General features: G+C 39.3%; 2 protein-coding genes across 3 annotated transcripts in view; both read right to left on the bottom strand.

The window, feature by feature from the left end:
- Positions 1-5846, bottom strand: part of ubash3ba (ubiquitin associated and SH3 domain containing Ba) — a 53789-nt gene extending 47943 nt beyond the window's left edge. Inside the window, exon 1 of the mRNA XM_017701788.2 lies at positions 5355-5846. Within this exon, the coding sequence (XP_017557277.1) occupies positions 5355-5482 (128 nt within the window). The 5' untranslated portion in view covers positions 5483-5846. The remainder of the gene's footprint in view (positions 1-5354) is intronic.
- Positions 5847-6494: 648 nt separating this feature from the next.
- Positions 6495-16454, bottom strand: f11r.1 (F11 receptor, tandem duplicate 1). Of its 2 annotated transcripts, none has more exons than XM_017701790.2 (10): positions 16230-16454; positions 12893-12952; positions 12576-12692; positions 12188-12328; positions 11146-11348; positions 10720-10822; positions 10322-10426; positions 10193-10205; positions 10027-10084; positions 6495-7517 (listed from the first exon to the last, which is right to left on the bottom strand). In XM_017701790.2, the coding sequence occupies exons 1-10, from the start codon at positions 16267-16269 to the stop codon at positions 7482-7484; spliced, it is 876 nt and encodes a 291-aa protein (XP_017557279.1). In that variant the 5' UTR covers positions 16270-16454; the 3' UTR covers positions 6495-7481. The 2 variants fall into 2 exon arrangements, with proteins under 2 accessions (XP_017557279.1, XP_017557278.1); XM_017701789.2 differs by having other exon boundaries at positions 10322-10429; positions 16230-16453.
- Positions 16455-17211: the final 757 nt, after the last annotated feature.

Raw genomic sequence — 17211 nt, 5'->3', positions numbered from 1 at the left:
TCTAGCTGTGTGCGTGAGAAGCAGAGAAGAGTTCAACAGAATGACCGTTAAAACTTAAACTCTGAGCTTGAATATACAGCAAAAAAAGTAAAAAATTTAAAAGATTTTTAAAAATTGATAAACAGGACTCAATGCTAACTTAAGAGGCCTTTAGATGTCATGATACCAGAATGGTACTCAAAAACTATACTAGTGAAATGATTCTTAATACCCGAGTTGACAACACAACAGAAACAGAACTCCCTTCAGACACTCGTTTAGAAAAAAGCACACAAATAGCATAATGACATCGAGCCGTCAGGCGCTTTTAAAAGTTCATGGCAGCCTTCATTAATCACTTATTCAAGCTTCAACAAAGTTTTAGTGATACAGTCTAAAAGATGACATCCAACAGACAAACGTGGTATTTGTGCACATGTGACTGTGAATTGAGGACATTACAATAAAGTACAGCTCAAACTAGTTCAGTAATTTATAACCAAGCCATTAATTTTAATCAAAAACCAAAAAGCAATGGTGATCATTTTAAGCAAAAATAACAGCAATACTAAGGCTGTTTCTTATCACCCGCCTTGAAAGCTAAGTATTTTCATGACACTTGTACTAATTTCTTAGTGTTATATGATGGTGCTATCACCACAGAAGCACATTTTGCTACATTGCCACAACTTTGTACTACCCTTACTGTAGAAAAGGAGAACTTACGTTTTATTTTCTAATCAATTTGGCACAAAAAAATATGGTTAGCATTTTAAAGCCAACATTTAGAATATTTATGCTATGTAAATATACGGTACAGGTTGATGGTGCAACACTTATAACAGAGGCCCTAAAGTGGTTGCAGGTTAAAAATTACACTGTTTCATACATGGTCTTTCTCTGTAAACTCATAAGTGAAGTATGCATTCAGGTCACGAGTGTGTGAGACTCTGATGAGAGAAATCTAATCAGGGGTGTGATCTTTAACCCCAAGCCGATTAATGCAGTCAGGTCAGGCGTAACTTTTTCCACCTTCATCTGAAGACATTAACTTTTTTTTTTGTGTGTGAAACACAGTCTAAGATGTCTCAGGTCAGTTGCTCAACTATAGATATAGATATAGATGCTCCTCATCTCCTCGCCTAGTTCCCACCGTGTCTTTAAACCACCCCCCCCTCCCCAAACATTTCTTGGTTTCAAAAGCACATTTAGATTTCAAGGTTGATTTAGAAATATCCCCCACGTGTTTTTTTTTTTCCCCACCCCAAACACATGGCTACTAAAAAAAACAGAATCGAGCACAAAAACAAATGACTGGTGCACCACTGCTTACTGACTGGGAGCTATTCAAATTAATTACTTTCACTGGAATAATGCATAATGCTGACTGGTTCATTCTGATTCTCAATACAGGAGCTAACAGCCAATAATAGGTGCAATAAACCACCATGCCATAACAAACATGACAGGTTTCATTGAAGTCTTTCACAGAAAAGGGGTGGTTAAACAAGATGCATTACATGCTCGCATGAAATTACAGTGCAATGACTGTGTAAAATAACACTGTTTAACATAAGAGTGATGAGAGGCCGCACTTAGTTCCTGTAATACCATTGTAAGAACGATGTAATAAAAGGTGATAATTAGCTGCACTTTGCCTACAGGTTTGTAGAAACTGCTCATCTGAAACCAAGGCTATTATTAGCAAGTTCTCCTTTTGCTGATAACAGTATCTACTCTTATGGAAAGATTTCAAACTGGATGTTGCTGTGAGGATTTGACTGCATTCAGCCACAAGAGGATTAGCGAGGTCAGGTCGTGATGTTGGATGATTAGTTTTAGATTAAAAACTCCATTCCAACTCATCCCAATGGGACTGGATGATGCTTTATTACTCCAGAGAACACAATCCCACTGCTTCACATCCCAATCCAGGGGGACTTTATACTCCTCTAGCTGATGTTCAGCACTGGGCTTGGTGATATCAGGTTTGAGTGTGGCTGTGCATCCTATTCTACTACCAATGATTTTCTATGGAGATTCTGACTGTGTGTGAACATTTTAACACCAGTATGAACAAAGAAGGGCTGTCTTTGACACTTCAGGACATATAGTGTATGTTTGTGCCTGACCTGAAACATACTGGACCCCAGGCTTTCCAATTCCTCAACCAAGCACAGGAAAACGTGTTGAAATTATATCCGGCTAAGAAACTTATGGCCAAAATTAAGAATTATCATCCAGGATGACACAACATGCATATAGTACATATACTGCATGCACTATTAACAAACACCAGTAGCAAAAAAGTCAGTTGTTGATGGAAAAATTAAATATTTATTAAAAACAACTCCCGTTGTGGTGACATCGGTGGTCGCCACCGCTGAGCTGGTCATCCTGACAGCATCCACTCTAGCACCATTAGGTACTGTTTAGCTACTGCAGTGACAGCCTTACAGTGTAATGCCAGCTTAACCATCTTATTTAAGACCTTATTTCAAAGTGTGATATTATCAAACATTAGCCAATGGAACAGCTGAGCAGACCAGCTTAGCAGATCAGCTTAACAGGGGTGACCACCAGTGTCTCCACACCATCATGAAGCGATGAGCAATACAGTATAATTAGTGGTAAAAGTGGGAAATACTGTCTCCAGGCAACTCGTAGCATCTACTTCAGTGTCTATCTAGGTGTTTAACTTATTCTGAATGGCTGGCCATACAGAGACCTGGCCTGGCATTCATCCTGTCTCTGTGGATGTGTAATTTTAGCTCAATCTGTTACACAAATACCTGAAAACGATTCCCTAAAGCTATTCACACCTCCTGAGAAATTGGAAAAATGTGTGTATAGTAGCTCTCAAGACTATATAAACTCATTTAACACAACAAAAATGCCTCCCACGGAACAATGATCTTGCATTTCACCACACACACACACACACACACACACACACACGCACACGCACACACACGACTCTAAACTAAACAAGAGGAAAAAAGCCTCAAGAATCATCTCCTGTCAACCTCCTGACTTTGTGGGATTATAATCTAAACGTCAACATTTGGCCAGCACAATCTCAATCTGTGGCCATAAACACAAGACGGATTCCACTCAGATTACGCCCATAGAGAGATTATACCAAGCTAAAGGTAACACAATGGTACGTGCACATGTGCTGCAGATTGAATTTGATGAATGGGTGCATGCCTCCTAACTGACAGTAGCATAATGGTGCCTTCATGGTCAGTTGAAGATACCAGCCTTCTCCATCTTTACATGTCAAGTTCTGCTTCCTGGACTTACACGGAGGCGCATTTATTGCTTCTACTAGATGCGTCATTAACACACGGGCAACCCCATCAGACACAGCTCAAAGCAGCAACTTCCTAGACACTGATTTTCTCAACTCGAGGGAAGGTAGACTGAATTCAGATTAACAGACCATACAAATCAAAAGACACAGTTTAGCGATTTTGAATTTAGATAAAAAATTAAAAAGGCCTTCTTTTTAAAAGATACCTACACGTCAATGACAACAGCCCCGTGAACCCAGGTAATACAAAAGATAAAGGCAGTTTCAGGATGTGAAAACTTCAAAACGTAACCACACAGTACCAAAGGGGATGTACACAAAGGCTGTTATGGAGTTTCAAGCCACATATGTGTTAGAACAACCTCTTAACTCCGCTACACAAGTAGCGCGCGCTGAGATAGAGCTACATCTTAAACCCGTACTAAGTTTTTCCCCTCATATGACCACTGTCTTCCATTCCTTTGACTCACCAATATCTAACAACGTTTAGTTTAGGAGATGTCGGAGGTTTAGTTTAGGAGATGTCGGAGGTTTAGTTTAGGAGATGCCGGAGGTTTAGTTTAGGAGATGTCGGAGGTTTAGTTTAGGAGATGTCGGAGGTTTAGTTTAGGAGATGCCGGAGGTTTAGTTTAGGAGATGTCGGAGGTTTAGTTCAGTAGATGTCGGAGGTTTAGTTTAGGAGATGTCGGAGGTTTAGTTTAGGAGATGTCGGAGGTTTAGTTCAGTAGATGTCGGAGGTTTAGTTTAGTAGATGTCGGAGGTTTAGTTTAGTAGATGTCAGAGGTTTAGTTCAGTAGATGTCGGAGGTTTAGTTTAGTAGATGTCGGAGGTTTAGTTTAGTAGATGTCGGAGGTTTAGTTTAGTAGATGTCAGAGGTTTAGTTTAGTAGATGTTGGAGGTTCTAAAAAAAATTCCATGGCAGTTTTTTTAACTCTTAATTAGGTTGCCCTTTGGTAGCTACTTCTACTCCAGACATTATTTCATTGGCGTAAAAACACTTGAGCATGAGTTTTCCACAACCAACCTCCTTTCATCAAACGCCTTCGGATAATACAGTAGACCATCATGGGCGTTTGCATTTACCTCAAGGAAAGACTTAATCGTCCTCTGTGGTCTAGATGTGAGTAACCTAAAGTTGAAAGTGTACATTATTGACTAATAATAGTACTAACTCATCTCCCTCTTATGGAAGCGCATTCCCACTAGACTGAGAAGGGGAGAAAGACGCCTATGACTTTTTTTTTCCTCTCTTGTAATCAATTATTTTCTCAATAATGCTGGAATAATGACTTCCTTCCACCAAAAAAGGAAACAATGTTTTATTTCTTGAAATCCAATAACTCACTATTTGGACACAGTATGTTGAAACTTCATCTAGATCTTTAGATTAATCATTATTCTGCGTCATTTTTGAGAACACAAGTTATTATTTGGTGAGAAATGTCTTTTGCTATATAGTTTATTTGAGATAACAAGCCAATATCTTGAGGAAATAAAAAGGTAATTATTTCAAGATGCTAAGCCTGTTTGGACAAACTGCTGCCAGGACCAGAGAAGGAGGGATTAGGCTGTTCTTTTTCTCCCCTACCTGACAGGAAAGTGGGCTTCCGAACCACCCAATATCCTAAAACCTCCTTTAAGTGTAGTAACCTAGTACCGTCCAGGTCCAGCTTGGTGCTACTTGAGGCCGAAAGGTTTAAGGAACAAGTAGCAGAGGGGAGGATAAATTCCTGTCGTGTTTATGAACTTATGAAAGCTGGAAAATAACAAGTCAGAAAACAAGGTGGAACTCATTTTCGTTAAAGTCTGCTTCAGTTTTTTGACTCAGTCCCGCAGAATCTAGAACAACGTCAGTTCGACGCCATTACAACAGTTTAGGCTCATTTGTTTAAGTGCTGCTCCAACCGCAACAACAGTAGGTTAACTGTGGCCTGTAGCCTACACGGCTTGTGTTTTACAGTTGTACCACGCTAGCTACGCTCTCTCGGCTGCGTCTGGCAGCTGTGTGTGTGTGCGTGTGTGCGGGGGGTCGACAAAGTGGAAAAGGCAGGCTACTCACGCCCTGGTTTTGGGGAAGCCCATGGACAGCAGCACGTCCAGGCTGGAGCCGTGTTTGACAGTGCCCGGCCGGCTCTGGCGCTGCCTCCGCGGCGTAACTTTGGCGTAAAGCTCGTCTTTTGCTGCCATGGCTCAGCGGTCCATTTGGCGCTGCACTACTCCTCGTGTTTCGCTTACTTTCGATGCGCCGGGCAACACAAACATGTACAAACTGGACCAAAACACTGAGGCGGACAGCCACACTGCAGAGAGAGCGGGAGAGCGGAGCATGTACCAGGGACGCGGGCTCTCTCCCAGTCCGCTGCCCACAAACTCGGACTTCGCTTTCGTTTCTCGCTGCTTTATAATCTTAAACGATTTGGCTGGCCACCAGAGTCACTGCGCTCGTCCTTGTCGGCCCGCCGGAGCCGGACGTGTGAGGAAAAATGCTGTCAGAGTGCATATTTATATAGAAATGGAGGCAGCATCCCTCGACTGACATTCGCTTCCTTCTTCAAGATGACTTATTTATGAATGGAGGTTTGACTGACGGCCGAATGCGCCTATCAGCGCGCAGTCTGGGCCTCGAGACCCGCCCACTCTGGTTTTAAAGGGACAGTGCCGATCAATACCGCAGACCTAAATGAGAGTTTTCATCATTCAGGCTTTGGCTCACACATCGAGATGAGTCTATTTATGTAAGTGCGCTGGGCGCATAGCTGTTACGTGAATAACTCTGAGGAAGGCAGGCAAACTGGTTTTTAAACGACAACGACAGGACCAGGTTATAATAATAAAGGCTGTTCTTGGATGTCCACCTACGTATTAAGAGAGAGAGCACGTAAAACTCAGTGAAACGGAACGGATATCAGTGAATGGAGCCTATAGGCTGCAGCGCTGTGGGTCAGCGTAATTCAACGCTATCCAGGCCTAAAAGGAAACATTCATTTTACTGCCTGACTGAATCCTCACACCTGGAGAAACCAGAAGTAGTCGCTCAAGGGTTGAAAGGAAATTTGACCCTCTTGATTCAGAAATTGCTGTGGGAAAATGTGAAATGTGGCCTATACCGCCCCCTGGTGGCGTCGCTGTATTTGTCAATGGGAGTACACATGCAAAAAAGATATATAAATAAAAAACAGAAGAGCTTGAATGACACAAATTATATCAATAATGTTAAGATTTATTCCAAAAAAGCCTAAAAATTTCTACAGCCAGAACATGACAAAAACTAAAACAACCAAATATTGCATGCATTTTATATTGTTTGTGTGCAGTGTTCAAGAGAACCATTGAGAAATCATTTTCCAAGACACTTTAAAAGGTGGATTTGCTGTCAGACACATCAAACCAATGTCTTCTCAGAAATTTCTAGATGTTCAATTTACAGCTCTGTGTGTCACAATTGTAGTAAAAAATACAATTAAATCAAAAAACAAAACCAAAACATCTATTTACATTTCACAAGAGAAATAAAAAGAAGAAAAAAAAAAAAGACAAAAGTACAATCTAAACCCTTTGATTAAGAAAACAGACCACATGGATAAACAGGATATTAGTGTGGAAATATTTTAGTACCTTGTTTTCCCTACATAAACATACAAGGACACTTATGTACAATTCAAGCGGATACACAACATTAACGTCACTCCACCAGTCAATCAGTGTAACCTATACAAATTTAATAAGCTTATTCAAATTATATGTACTTTACATCACCTAACAAACATTTATACAATGTTTTCCTGAAGGATGGCAAACAGTAATATTTTTCAACAGGGTAGAAAAAAGCAAAAAACTTTTTTAAAATGGTAAAATTCAACAACAAAGTAAAAGGCAAGTGAAAGTTTATTCAGACCCTTAACTGTTATTTATGTTTTACCCCTCTAAAAGGTGTTCTAAAGGTGAGATGATCCAGTGGATATTCATGAAGCTTTCTGATACAAGGCTCAGCATTAGGGTCAGTGCAACTGCTAGTGGGACACGGACACACACACACACACACACACACACACACACACACACACACACACACACACACACACACACACACACACACACACACACACACACACACACACACACACACACACACGACATCAGCAGAGCAGGAGAGATCCTTAACGGCTGAACAGGTGAAAAATGTAGGCTACACCACAAATGATGACTTCTGTTTGAACTCCCCCTGAAACAAACAAAAACAAAATGCAATAATGAGGCTTTTATTGTATTCACATATATGGAAAGGCAGAAGTACTACTTGCTGGGTTATTGGGCTGCACAACACTGATAAAATACCACATTATGCAACTGGGACACAGATATATACTCTATTTCCAAAAGTATGTGGAAAACCCATTTCCATTATTGAGTTCAGGTGTTTCACTACACCAACTGCTAACAGGTATATAAAATCAAGCACACAGCTATGCATTCTGATTAGACACTGTCAGTAAAATGGGCCACAGTAAAGAACTCTGGCCTTTACCTTGGCAATTTTATAGGATGCCACCTTTACCACAACCGAGGCTGGGAAATATCTGCCCTGTTGGTCACTTGTAAGTGTGATTAATGTGAAATGAAAGCATCAAGAAGCAACACTAGCTCAACCACGAAGCGGAAGACCATGGAAACTCTGAGTGGGGCCACCAGGTGATGAAGCAGAGCAGCAGTTGGGCACCAGATCAGCACAAGTACTGTGAGAGCTTCATGCACACAAGCCTAGTATCACTATGCACAATGCCAAGCACTGGCTGGAGTGGTGTAAAATATGCTGCTACTGGACTGTGGAGAATTGGAAACATGTTCTCTAGAGTGATAAATCACAGTTCACCATCGGTCAGTCTGATGGATGAATGTGGGTTTAGCAGACACCAGGAGAATACTGCCCAACAGAATGCATGGTGCTAACAGTAAAGTTTGGTGGAGGAGGGATAACGGGCTGGGGCTGTTTTTCAGGGTTTGACCCCTTAGTTCCAGTGAAGGCTAATGTTAATACTACAACATATAATTGTCTACAGTGTCTTTGTAAGTTTCCAAGTTTGTGGTAACAGTTTGAGGAAGGTTCTTGTTCCAGGATGATTGTGTCCTTGGGCACAAAGAAATGCTCATAAACACATGGTTTGATGTGGAGGAACTCCAATGGCCTGCACAGAGCCCTGACTGCAACCCCATAGAACACTTAATCGATTGGAACATCGATCATATAGGTTTGATGGTCAGGTGTCCACATATTTTTGCTGGTATGTGATATGATTAACCTGCTATATTTTGACCTTCACTGGATCCTGTGACTGCCTCAAAACAAAATACTCATAGAACCACTCTAGGCTGCTCACAGGAGGAAATCAAATTTGTAGAGACCCACAGTTATATCGCAATCATTTCTGTATCGGCAGACAACGGCTTGAATCAAACAGATGTTTAGATTTGTCCAATATCTGAAAGATACAGTTGATAAATGTATGTATTGTACACCGAAAGAGCACAATGTTTAGGTGATGCTGGGCTGGGCTACTGTGCTTAAATTACATTTTATTTTTTGACTGCACTTGTAGCTCCATGCAATGCTATATTTATCTAATGCCAATCCAGGTAGATGTAGTCCTAATTTGGACTTCTTATACATGTATGTATGCATGTATGCATGTATGTATGTATGCATGTATGTATGAAACAGCAGATAAGTGCATGAAAAATAAATGACACTGGCTTACAAAAATTTTTTGTTGCATATTGTAGTTTACACTGCTCTGAAAAGCTAATCCAGAAACTGGAATTAAGTCCCAATTTCTACATCTTATAAATGTGTATGTATCAGCATCAGCAGATATGTACACGAAAAATATTAGATCTTGATATCGGCGCGCAATTCTCTTAGCAGTGTATTCCTATTTTCCAAACATCAGATGACATTTAAGTTACCAATAGTAAACATGTTAAAAACACATTAATAGGATTTCCAAACGTAACAGCTTGGTTTTTCTTTGTTCTTGTTCTCCTTTTTCTTTTCTTCTTTTTTTAATCTTTTTTTAATGGATTCTACGCTATTTTAAACTAGATGTTCCTGCTTATGGTCATTAAGATAATGCTTTATTAGTCCCACAGCAGGGAAATTTTCAATTCACCTTACAATATCACAGCACAGTATAGATATATAGATAGTATAGGCAATAGTATAGAATGCCCCACGTTAAGCCTACCTGTGTTATATCTGATGACGACACACTTTTTCTCAATACTTGTATTATTCCACTGACTTACTGGTTGCTAATTAACAACACTGTCTGCTATAAGCTGCTGGAAAAACCTTTTGTTAAATATGAGTAAAAACATATTTGAAACATTGTTCTCCAAACTTCTTTGCTCTACATTTTTGAATAAAGAACTTTGAATAAAGATGAGTGTTTTTTATATATATATATATATATATATATATATATATATATATATATATATATATATATATATATATATATATATATATATAAAAAATAAATAACAGTATATATGCTTTCTGTGGTAAAATTGTTAACTCAGTAGGGCTGCACAATTCATAATTTGCGTTGCCTTAGCAAAGTAATTCCCTTCGCTTTTATCCATCCATCCATCCATCCATCCATCAACAGTACAACAAAGTAACACCACAAAAGGCAGATGAGTTGATCTGATTAGTATCAGATAGTTGTACTTACATCGTCTTCATCCCCATAGTCCTGTCTAGGCTGAGTATACACTGCTGATTTCTGCTTGCTGTAACAGAAAACACAAATACTGTCAACCATTTGTCTAACGTCTGCTCATTTAAGAAGTTAAAGTTCATGCACTGCAAAATCAAAATACAAAAAATCTATATCTTACCTTTCAGACATTTCTGGATGGAGAGAATGAAAAAAAAGGCAGAATGAGTTTGATGAACATTACACACTTAGAAGTCCAAAAAGAGCTAAATCTTACAAAGACACACTGACAGAAGGAGGAAGAACTTACTGGGTAAATATCCCTTCTTATTAGCATACCACAGGCCAAAGCAAAGCAACGCAATGGCTAGAAGGGCTACAATGACCCCAGCAATGATGCCTCCTGTGTTCACATCTTCTACAAAATGAAAGACAAAACACAGTAAGTACCTACAGATGACATGAAACTAAGACTCAGTTAAGTGATTTATCACTTTATTTTGCTTCTTCATTCAGCCGTGAGATTCCTCAACATGTGTTGTCCTGCTCCCGCATGCACTGGGCCCAATCCACTCACTGAAAATAAGCCATGCATCAAACGATATTGCAGTGGGTCCTGCAGGAAGCCCACGGGAATGCATATCTTCATATTAGTCTAGCCCTAAAAGCATTATAAAAAATTTAAGACAGGTTAAATAGTTTACTCACTGACTTCCATGAACACAGTCTCTCCACGCTGAATAGGTCCCTGATCATTGGAAGCCTCACAGAAATATTTCCCACTGTCTGTCTTGGCCACACTGGGAAACTCCTGTTACACACACACACACACACACACACACACACACACACACACACACACACACACACACACAGATGGATTTCCCATGGGGAAATTTGGGATACAATGATGGTCAGCACACAAATAATTTGGCAGTTCTACAACCCATTAAAAAAAATTCTGGTTTTGCTAACATCTTAAGCGTTCTAATTTATCATGGCCAAAGCAAAAAAAAAAAAAAAGTGATGCCACATACATACTTTTATTAATAGTAATACTTTGCATCATTAAAACTGTCTCAGTAAACAGCAGTGAGCTATAAAGCCTGTATGTCATTTGTTTTATTCACTTACCAGGTTGCCATTCTGAGCATTCATTTTGTATGTCATGTTCTTGAAGGCGGGGAACTTGCTGGGGTCTTCTGGCAGAGGGGTGCCATCTTTGTACCATCGGTAGGTGGATGGAGGAGAGCCGTCCTTGTCGAAGCAGGTCAGCAGAACATTCCGGCCTGTTGTGACTGAGGTAGGGATTCGGCTGACAGGCACTGAGGGAGGTACTGTAGGGTACAGAAATCATCATCATCATCATCATCATCATCATCAGCACAGCATGTACAGGACAGGGATGAATGAGACCTGATGACTGAGACTTCAGGATATAGTGAATAATTTCGCAATTTGCTTTTTTTACTATTTATAAGCGCTACCACCCTTTAGCGCACACATAATAGGATCAAAGGGGCAGGCGCTGCCATTTTGTACTTTCACCTCATTGCATGTATTACTGGTAACAGGAGAAAAACCACATTCTTAACCTAATAAAACATAATAGAAGTTAAAGAACAAAGATTTTTGCAGATTGTTTGACAATTTATTGTGAAATTTGGACACAAAGTGTAGTTTTAAAATTATGCAAAAAACGATAGCATAATAGCAACAATAAGCAGCATCATTATAATGAACCATCTACTCCGATTTACCATGGCTCATATTAAATACTAACTCTGATGATTATGTAAGCTATTTATTGCCTGTTAACAATGTCTTATTTTGGTACAAGCATAGCTGTCGCTTGAAACAGCAGTCAAACAAAACAGAAACTAGTTCCCACTAGGTGAAATAAAAGGGGCACACCTTTTTTTCCTCCCCTGTTTGACAGTTGTATGTCAGATTCTGGCTTATGTTTGACATTTCACAGTTTTGAGTTTATGTCAAATAATTATACTTATTACTTTTTATATAACTCCTTACTTACCAAATGAAAATGCTGACAAATCTTTTTTTTTTTTTTAAATCCCAATTTCCACAATAACTAACTCAAAATAAGGATGCTGCAGCTCCAAAGAGATGGAGTGAAAAAAATATAGCTACATAAAAGCAACAAAGAACAACTTACCAATCACTGTTAGCTTGATTGTAACATCTGCATAGCCACCGTTGCCAGACACCTCGCATGTATAGTCTCCAGTGTCTTTTCTGGTTGTCTTTTCGACCCTCAGACCACCTGCATACTGAGTGAACCGTCCTTGGTACTGGGCTTTAAAAGATAATAAACACAATATTGTCATGCAATGAAATCTATTTAGATTGGTACGCCAAGGAGACTTTAGATAAAACAAAGAAGACTCGACAGACTTGAATAACAAGTTAAGTAGCATTTACAGCAGATTTAAGTAAAGCATGCAGTAAACACTGTCGTCCAGTCTTCATCTACAATAAACATTTGAGCTACATACGTGTATGTTTGAAAATAAGTGGACTGATTGGTTGGAGGATATTCTTACCGGTAATCTGTCCATCAAAGAAGATAAAGGACTGTGAACCCTTTAAATCCTTAAATTTCCACTCCACTCGAGGTGATGCTCCAAAGTCAGCACTGTAATCACATTTCATATCAGCTCCTGAAAATTCATAACAGTCCAGGTTAGTTCAGCTAAATCTTTCTAATACTGGTTACACTGGGTGAAATGTTTCTATCGAGAGAGAGAGAGAGAGAGAGAGAGAGAGAGAGAGAGAGAGAGAGAGAGAGAGAGAGAGAGAGAGAGAGAGAGAGAGAGAGAGAGAGAGAGAGAGAGAGAGAGAGAGAGACACACTGACTTACCACTGCCCTCTTTTACCATCACAGTCTTTGCAGGACTGCTGGCAGAAAAAGCATGCAGGCCTGAGAGCAGTAGAGGGAGATAAAGAGAGATAAGTGTTCAAATCACTGAGACCAATTTCTTTTTAATCCTCTGCGCAAAACCGCAGAAACTAAAAGCACTTTACGACATAAGTCAAAGCAGATCAAGAAAATTTTATCGCACTGTACCAAAGATTTGGAGATTTTAGAATTTATTAAGCTTGTAGTTATTTATTACCATGTTCTTGTAATCTCATAGACATACAGACACACTCAAAATAAAGATAAACCTAAAAGAAAAAGAAAAATGTTAGTTGGCAGAAACTACTGCCCACGCTCAGAACTTTCGTTTCCTCATCAAAGCTTCAGTACATTTCCTCATTTGTAACATGACAGACTTTCTATTAAGCCCATCACAATCATGACATTTAAGCTGGCAATTAAGTGCCATTAAATTTACATGTGTACACCTCAACTCAATGACTATAAACAAGTCCAATTAAATTTTGTTTGTTGTGATTGTGAAAGCTAACAACTGTCAAAAGGGCAGCTTTAAAACCGCACGGAGCAATAAAAATAACAACTAACAGGTCTGCTTTCAAAAGAGGTGAATCGTGTTTAAGCACAACTGCTTTGTTCTTTGGCCCTCTGAGGCAGTCAGTGCACAGTCTGATCATTCAGCAGTAGGACAATGGAAGGAACCAATCTAGTGTGATGCCAAAGTAAATATTACAAAGCATTACTACTTTATTTAAATGAGGTGTATTCAATTGTAAATTACAGCACACACTATGAGCACATCTTTAAATTTCTAGCTTCAAGGTGTGGTCAAGCACACTGAAAGGCTAGACTTACTGAGTAAGCGGTCTGGCGAGGGAACTTCCAAAGGCAACAGGTTAAAAAAAGCTGAGCTACAACGTGTTTGTTTCACACTTAAGCCAGCAACAGCCTCTGACTCACCACTGACCATGTGGTACAAAAACAAATTATAATACACAAATCAATTTAGCCATGCACAATTTAGTGATTTACAACCGAAGAGGGGCTGTAAACACTCAATGTGGCCTTTTATTACCACTGAAGTGGACAAGGACACGTTGCAAGTGTGCACCACCATGACCCACAGAACACACATGCATAAGAAAGTGGACTGACTTTATTTTAGAGCTACAGGCCAACAGTTCACCACAGCCTAATTCATTTTGATGATGTAAAATATTAAAGTCTCAATAGGACAATTCTATAAACTAAAAAATGCTCTTGTTATGCTAACCTACAAGTTCTCAAGTCAGTCCTCATGACCTCATCAGCAAAATCCATATTTTGTTTGTATTCCAGACACCTGAGAATTAGCTTTAAGTGTTTAAGTCTCGCAATAAGTGTTTTTCAAACAACCTAGATAAATTACTGCAAATTATTTTGGAGAAAGAACAGTAGCATAAACATTTTCATTTCTGGCTTGACTGTAGTTGCACAGATTTCAAGGGGAAATCACACTGATTTTTCCAAAATGCCTCTAAGATTAAATAATTAGGATGTAAAGAAATTCCTTCAGAGTGGTTTGATATGAAATGCTTAATTCTAAAGAAACTTACAGACTTGTTCACAGTGGTGGTGACAGGAATCAGACGTCTGAAGTGTTTGATGCCTCTAAAAACTCCCTGACAGAAAGTTACTAAAAATGGTCATGAATACGTGATCGTTCTAAATTAACGTACTGGTGTAAAATGTATGGGTGAAATCCACTCATGGCAGAGAGGTACATGTCTCAGTTTATATTTCAAGGCTTAAATTATGCAGAACTTTTCAGAAATCTTCAGAATTTTGCTTTAAAAACCTTAACTCTAACCTCAAAAGGTGGGCAGCAGCTTGCATCCAGCTCAATTTTAAAGAGATCTGTGCTTTTCTGAGTGTATTGACATGATAGCACTTCTACTGCCACTCAACTATACACCTACTTGTGAGGAAAAGATTTCCCATTATCCTCGGTCCCTCTAGTCCTTCACAATTAGTTCCTAAATCTATTAATCATGGTTAATTTAATTCAGTTCTAAAGTGTCAGCAACTGCAACGTTTTGCTAGAAAATGGATGGATGGATGTTTCCTGGCAGCTAATTTTATATCTATTCCAATAACATTTGGATTTAATTTAGAGGTGGGCAGTGACCTTATCTGTCGTTATAATAATGAATTATGTTAATGTAACAACAAGCTTTTCTGAGTATATTGTAAACATCGTCATTACTTAAAGACCAGCTGCGTGTTTCACTATAAAGAAAACACAGTTCTGTGTTTAGTATACATACATAATTTTTATATATATATATATATATATATATATATATATATATATATATATATATATATATATATATATATATATATATATATATAAAATTTGTTTTTGATATTGTATAATATAAATCAAATATCAAACATTATTAAAAAAAATAGTGACATTGTGTATCAAGAAAAATATAATAAATTATTATTATTATTATTATTATTATTATTATTATTATTATTATTATTATTATTATATATTTCTACCATATTGCTCACCACCAGTTTACTTCATTAGAAAACGACCCACCTCTGCCTCTCTCAGCCTTTAGTTTTGCTTTCTCCTCGGTGTGTATTCAGTGAGAGATTTCCTTGTTTGTGTTTGTGTGTGTGTGTGTGTGTGTGTGTGTGTGTGTGTGTGTGTGTGTGTGTGTGTATTGAGTTTCGGGGGGAGGGGTGGTGGAGATAAGGATTCCAAGGTGATACTGTAGCTTGAAAGCCTGAAAACTAAAGGCCTACAATCCAAAAAAACCTTCGAAATGAAATCAGCATTGAGGTTTTACTCGACTAAGCCGAATAATAAGTATCATACAACCTAAACTGGGTATTTACGCGCTCATCTCATACAGGCCGCTTGCTGGCTAAATAGCAGGTGTGCTAAACAGGTGCGTCACACACACAGGTGAAAAGATAAGTAAACCACGTCAACTGACGAGGCGAAAGACAAGAAAGATCATTCATAGACTCAAACAAGCCAAAAAAAACTCCTAAATGTGCCAGAAACAGCCAATTTGACCGGCCCTGTGGCGGCCCGTCATCTGTTCGCCGAGACTGTAACAGGACACAGCTCACCGACTTTCTGAGCGGCAGCCAAAGAAAACAGCAGCTCAACTTCTGCCGCAGCTTAAAACACCAACGGTCTAATTTTGTTCATGGTGATAAAAGTAAAAAACTCAAAAGAAGGAATAAATCATATACACAGAAAATAAATAAATACAAGTGTAACTTTCAGAAGGAAAAAAGCCGGAAGACTTACCTGTCGCGTGCAAGCAGAGACACATCAAGACAAAGAGCATGTTGGCTGGATGTAGAGCGTCCTGCTTGTAGGAAAACAGCCAAGGAATATTGAAATAAAAATGACCGACAACTTAAGCAGGAATTCGGTCTGTTTTCGTTATCTACGCGCCAACAACAGCCAAGCGTAACGCTGAAAAGAAACTGCTGAAACTGGACGCCCTTCCTGGTGTAAATGCTTACCTGCGCTCGGTTTGGCCCCGCCCATCGCGTGACGTGGTGAAAGTAGACCGGAGGGGTTACACTGGTATTACTCCTCGTCTTTCCTCAGCAAAGCCAGAGGCCTCATATGCGTGTTCTAGCCCCCTTTACACCCCTAAAAAGTAGTTTTTTTTGGTTGTTGTTTTCTTTAAACAGAAGTTTGTCTCTAATGAGCAAATGATATGATCCACTTTCTCTCTCCTGCTGCCCCCCGCCCCGCTCTCCCCGAAGCCGTGCTGTAGCTGCACTAGTTTCGGTGAGACTGTGTTGCGGCGGCTCCAGTAAGTTGAACTCGAGCGAGAGAAGCTGATTGCTAGGCCTACGTGTTGATATTAAAGCCAAGGTGCTAGACTGGGGGGTTGGGGGATGGGGGATGGGGGATGGGGGGTCTTATTGAATACTCAGCACCCTTAAAGCTCTGATCCTGGAAGCACCCCTAATTTACCTAAAGGGGAATTCAACTAATTTTTCAAAATTACTGAATAATTCAGTCCTTGCGGTGGTAAAAGAGCAGTTCAGAATGGTCTGATGTGAAGAGGCTTCTTGTAGAGAAACTTATACAACCCCTAGTAAAAATGATGGAATCACCACTCTTGGAGGAAAATCTTTGAATTGTTTAATTTTGAAGAAAAAGGTTGATCACAGAGACATGCCACAAAACTTATTTTTTTCAAAATTCCAACCTTCTGGCATTAAGAAAGAAAGAAATATAATTGTTGTAGACCGTGGCTCTGTCTAGAAGA

Source organism: Pygocentrus nattereri, chromosome 23, assembly GCF_015220715.1.
Source record: "Pygocentrus nattereri isolate fPygNat1 chromosome 23, fPygNat1.pri, whole genome shotgun sequence".
NCBI lineage: Eukaryota > Metazoa > Chordata > Actinopteri > Characiformes > Serrasalmidae > Pygocentrus > Pygocentrus nattereri.
This window is presented reverse-complemented; position numbering and strand designations above follow the sequence as displayed.

Bases quoted from the DNA above. Each gene is read 5' to 3' on its own strand.
- f11r.1 (XM_017701789.2), bottom strand. From the start codon at position 16,269: ATGCTCTTTGTCTTGATGTGTCTCTGCTTGCACGCGACAG. The intron at 12,953-16,229 runs GTAAGTCTTCCG...TACTGCTCTCAG, and splicing joins TCTCTGCTTGCACGCGACAG to GCCTGCATGCTTTTTCTGCC. The intron at 10,430-10,719 runs GTGAGTAAACTA...TTCATTTTGTAG, and splicing joins GACTGTGTTCATGGAAGTCA to AAGATGTGAACACAGGAGGC.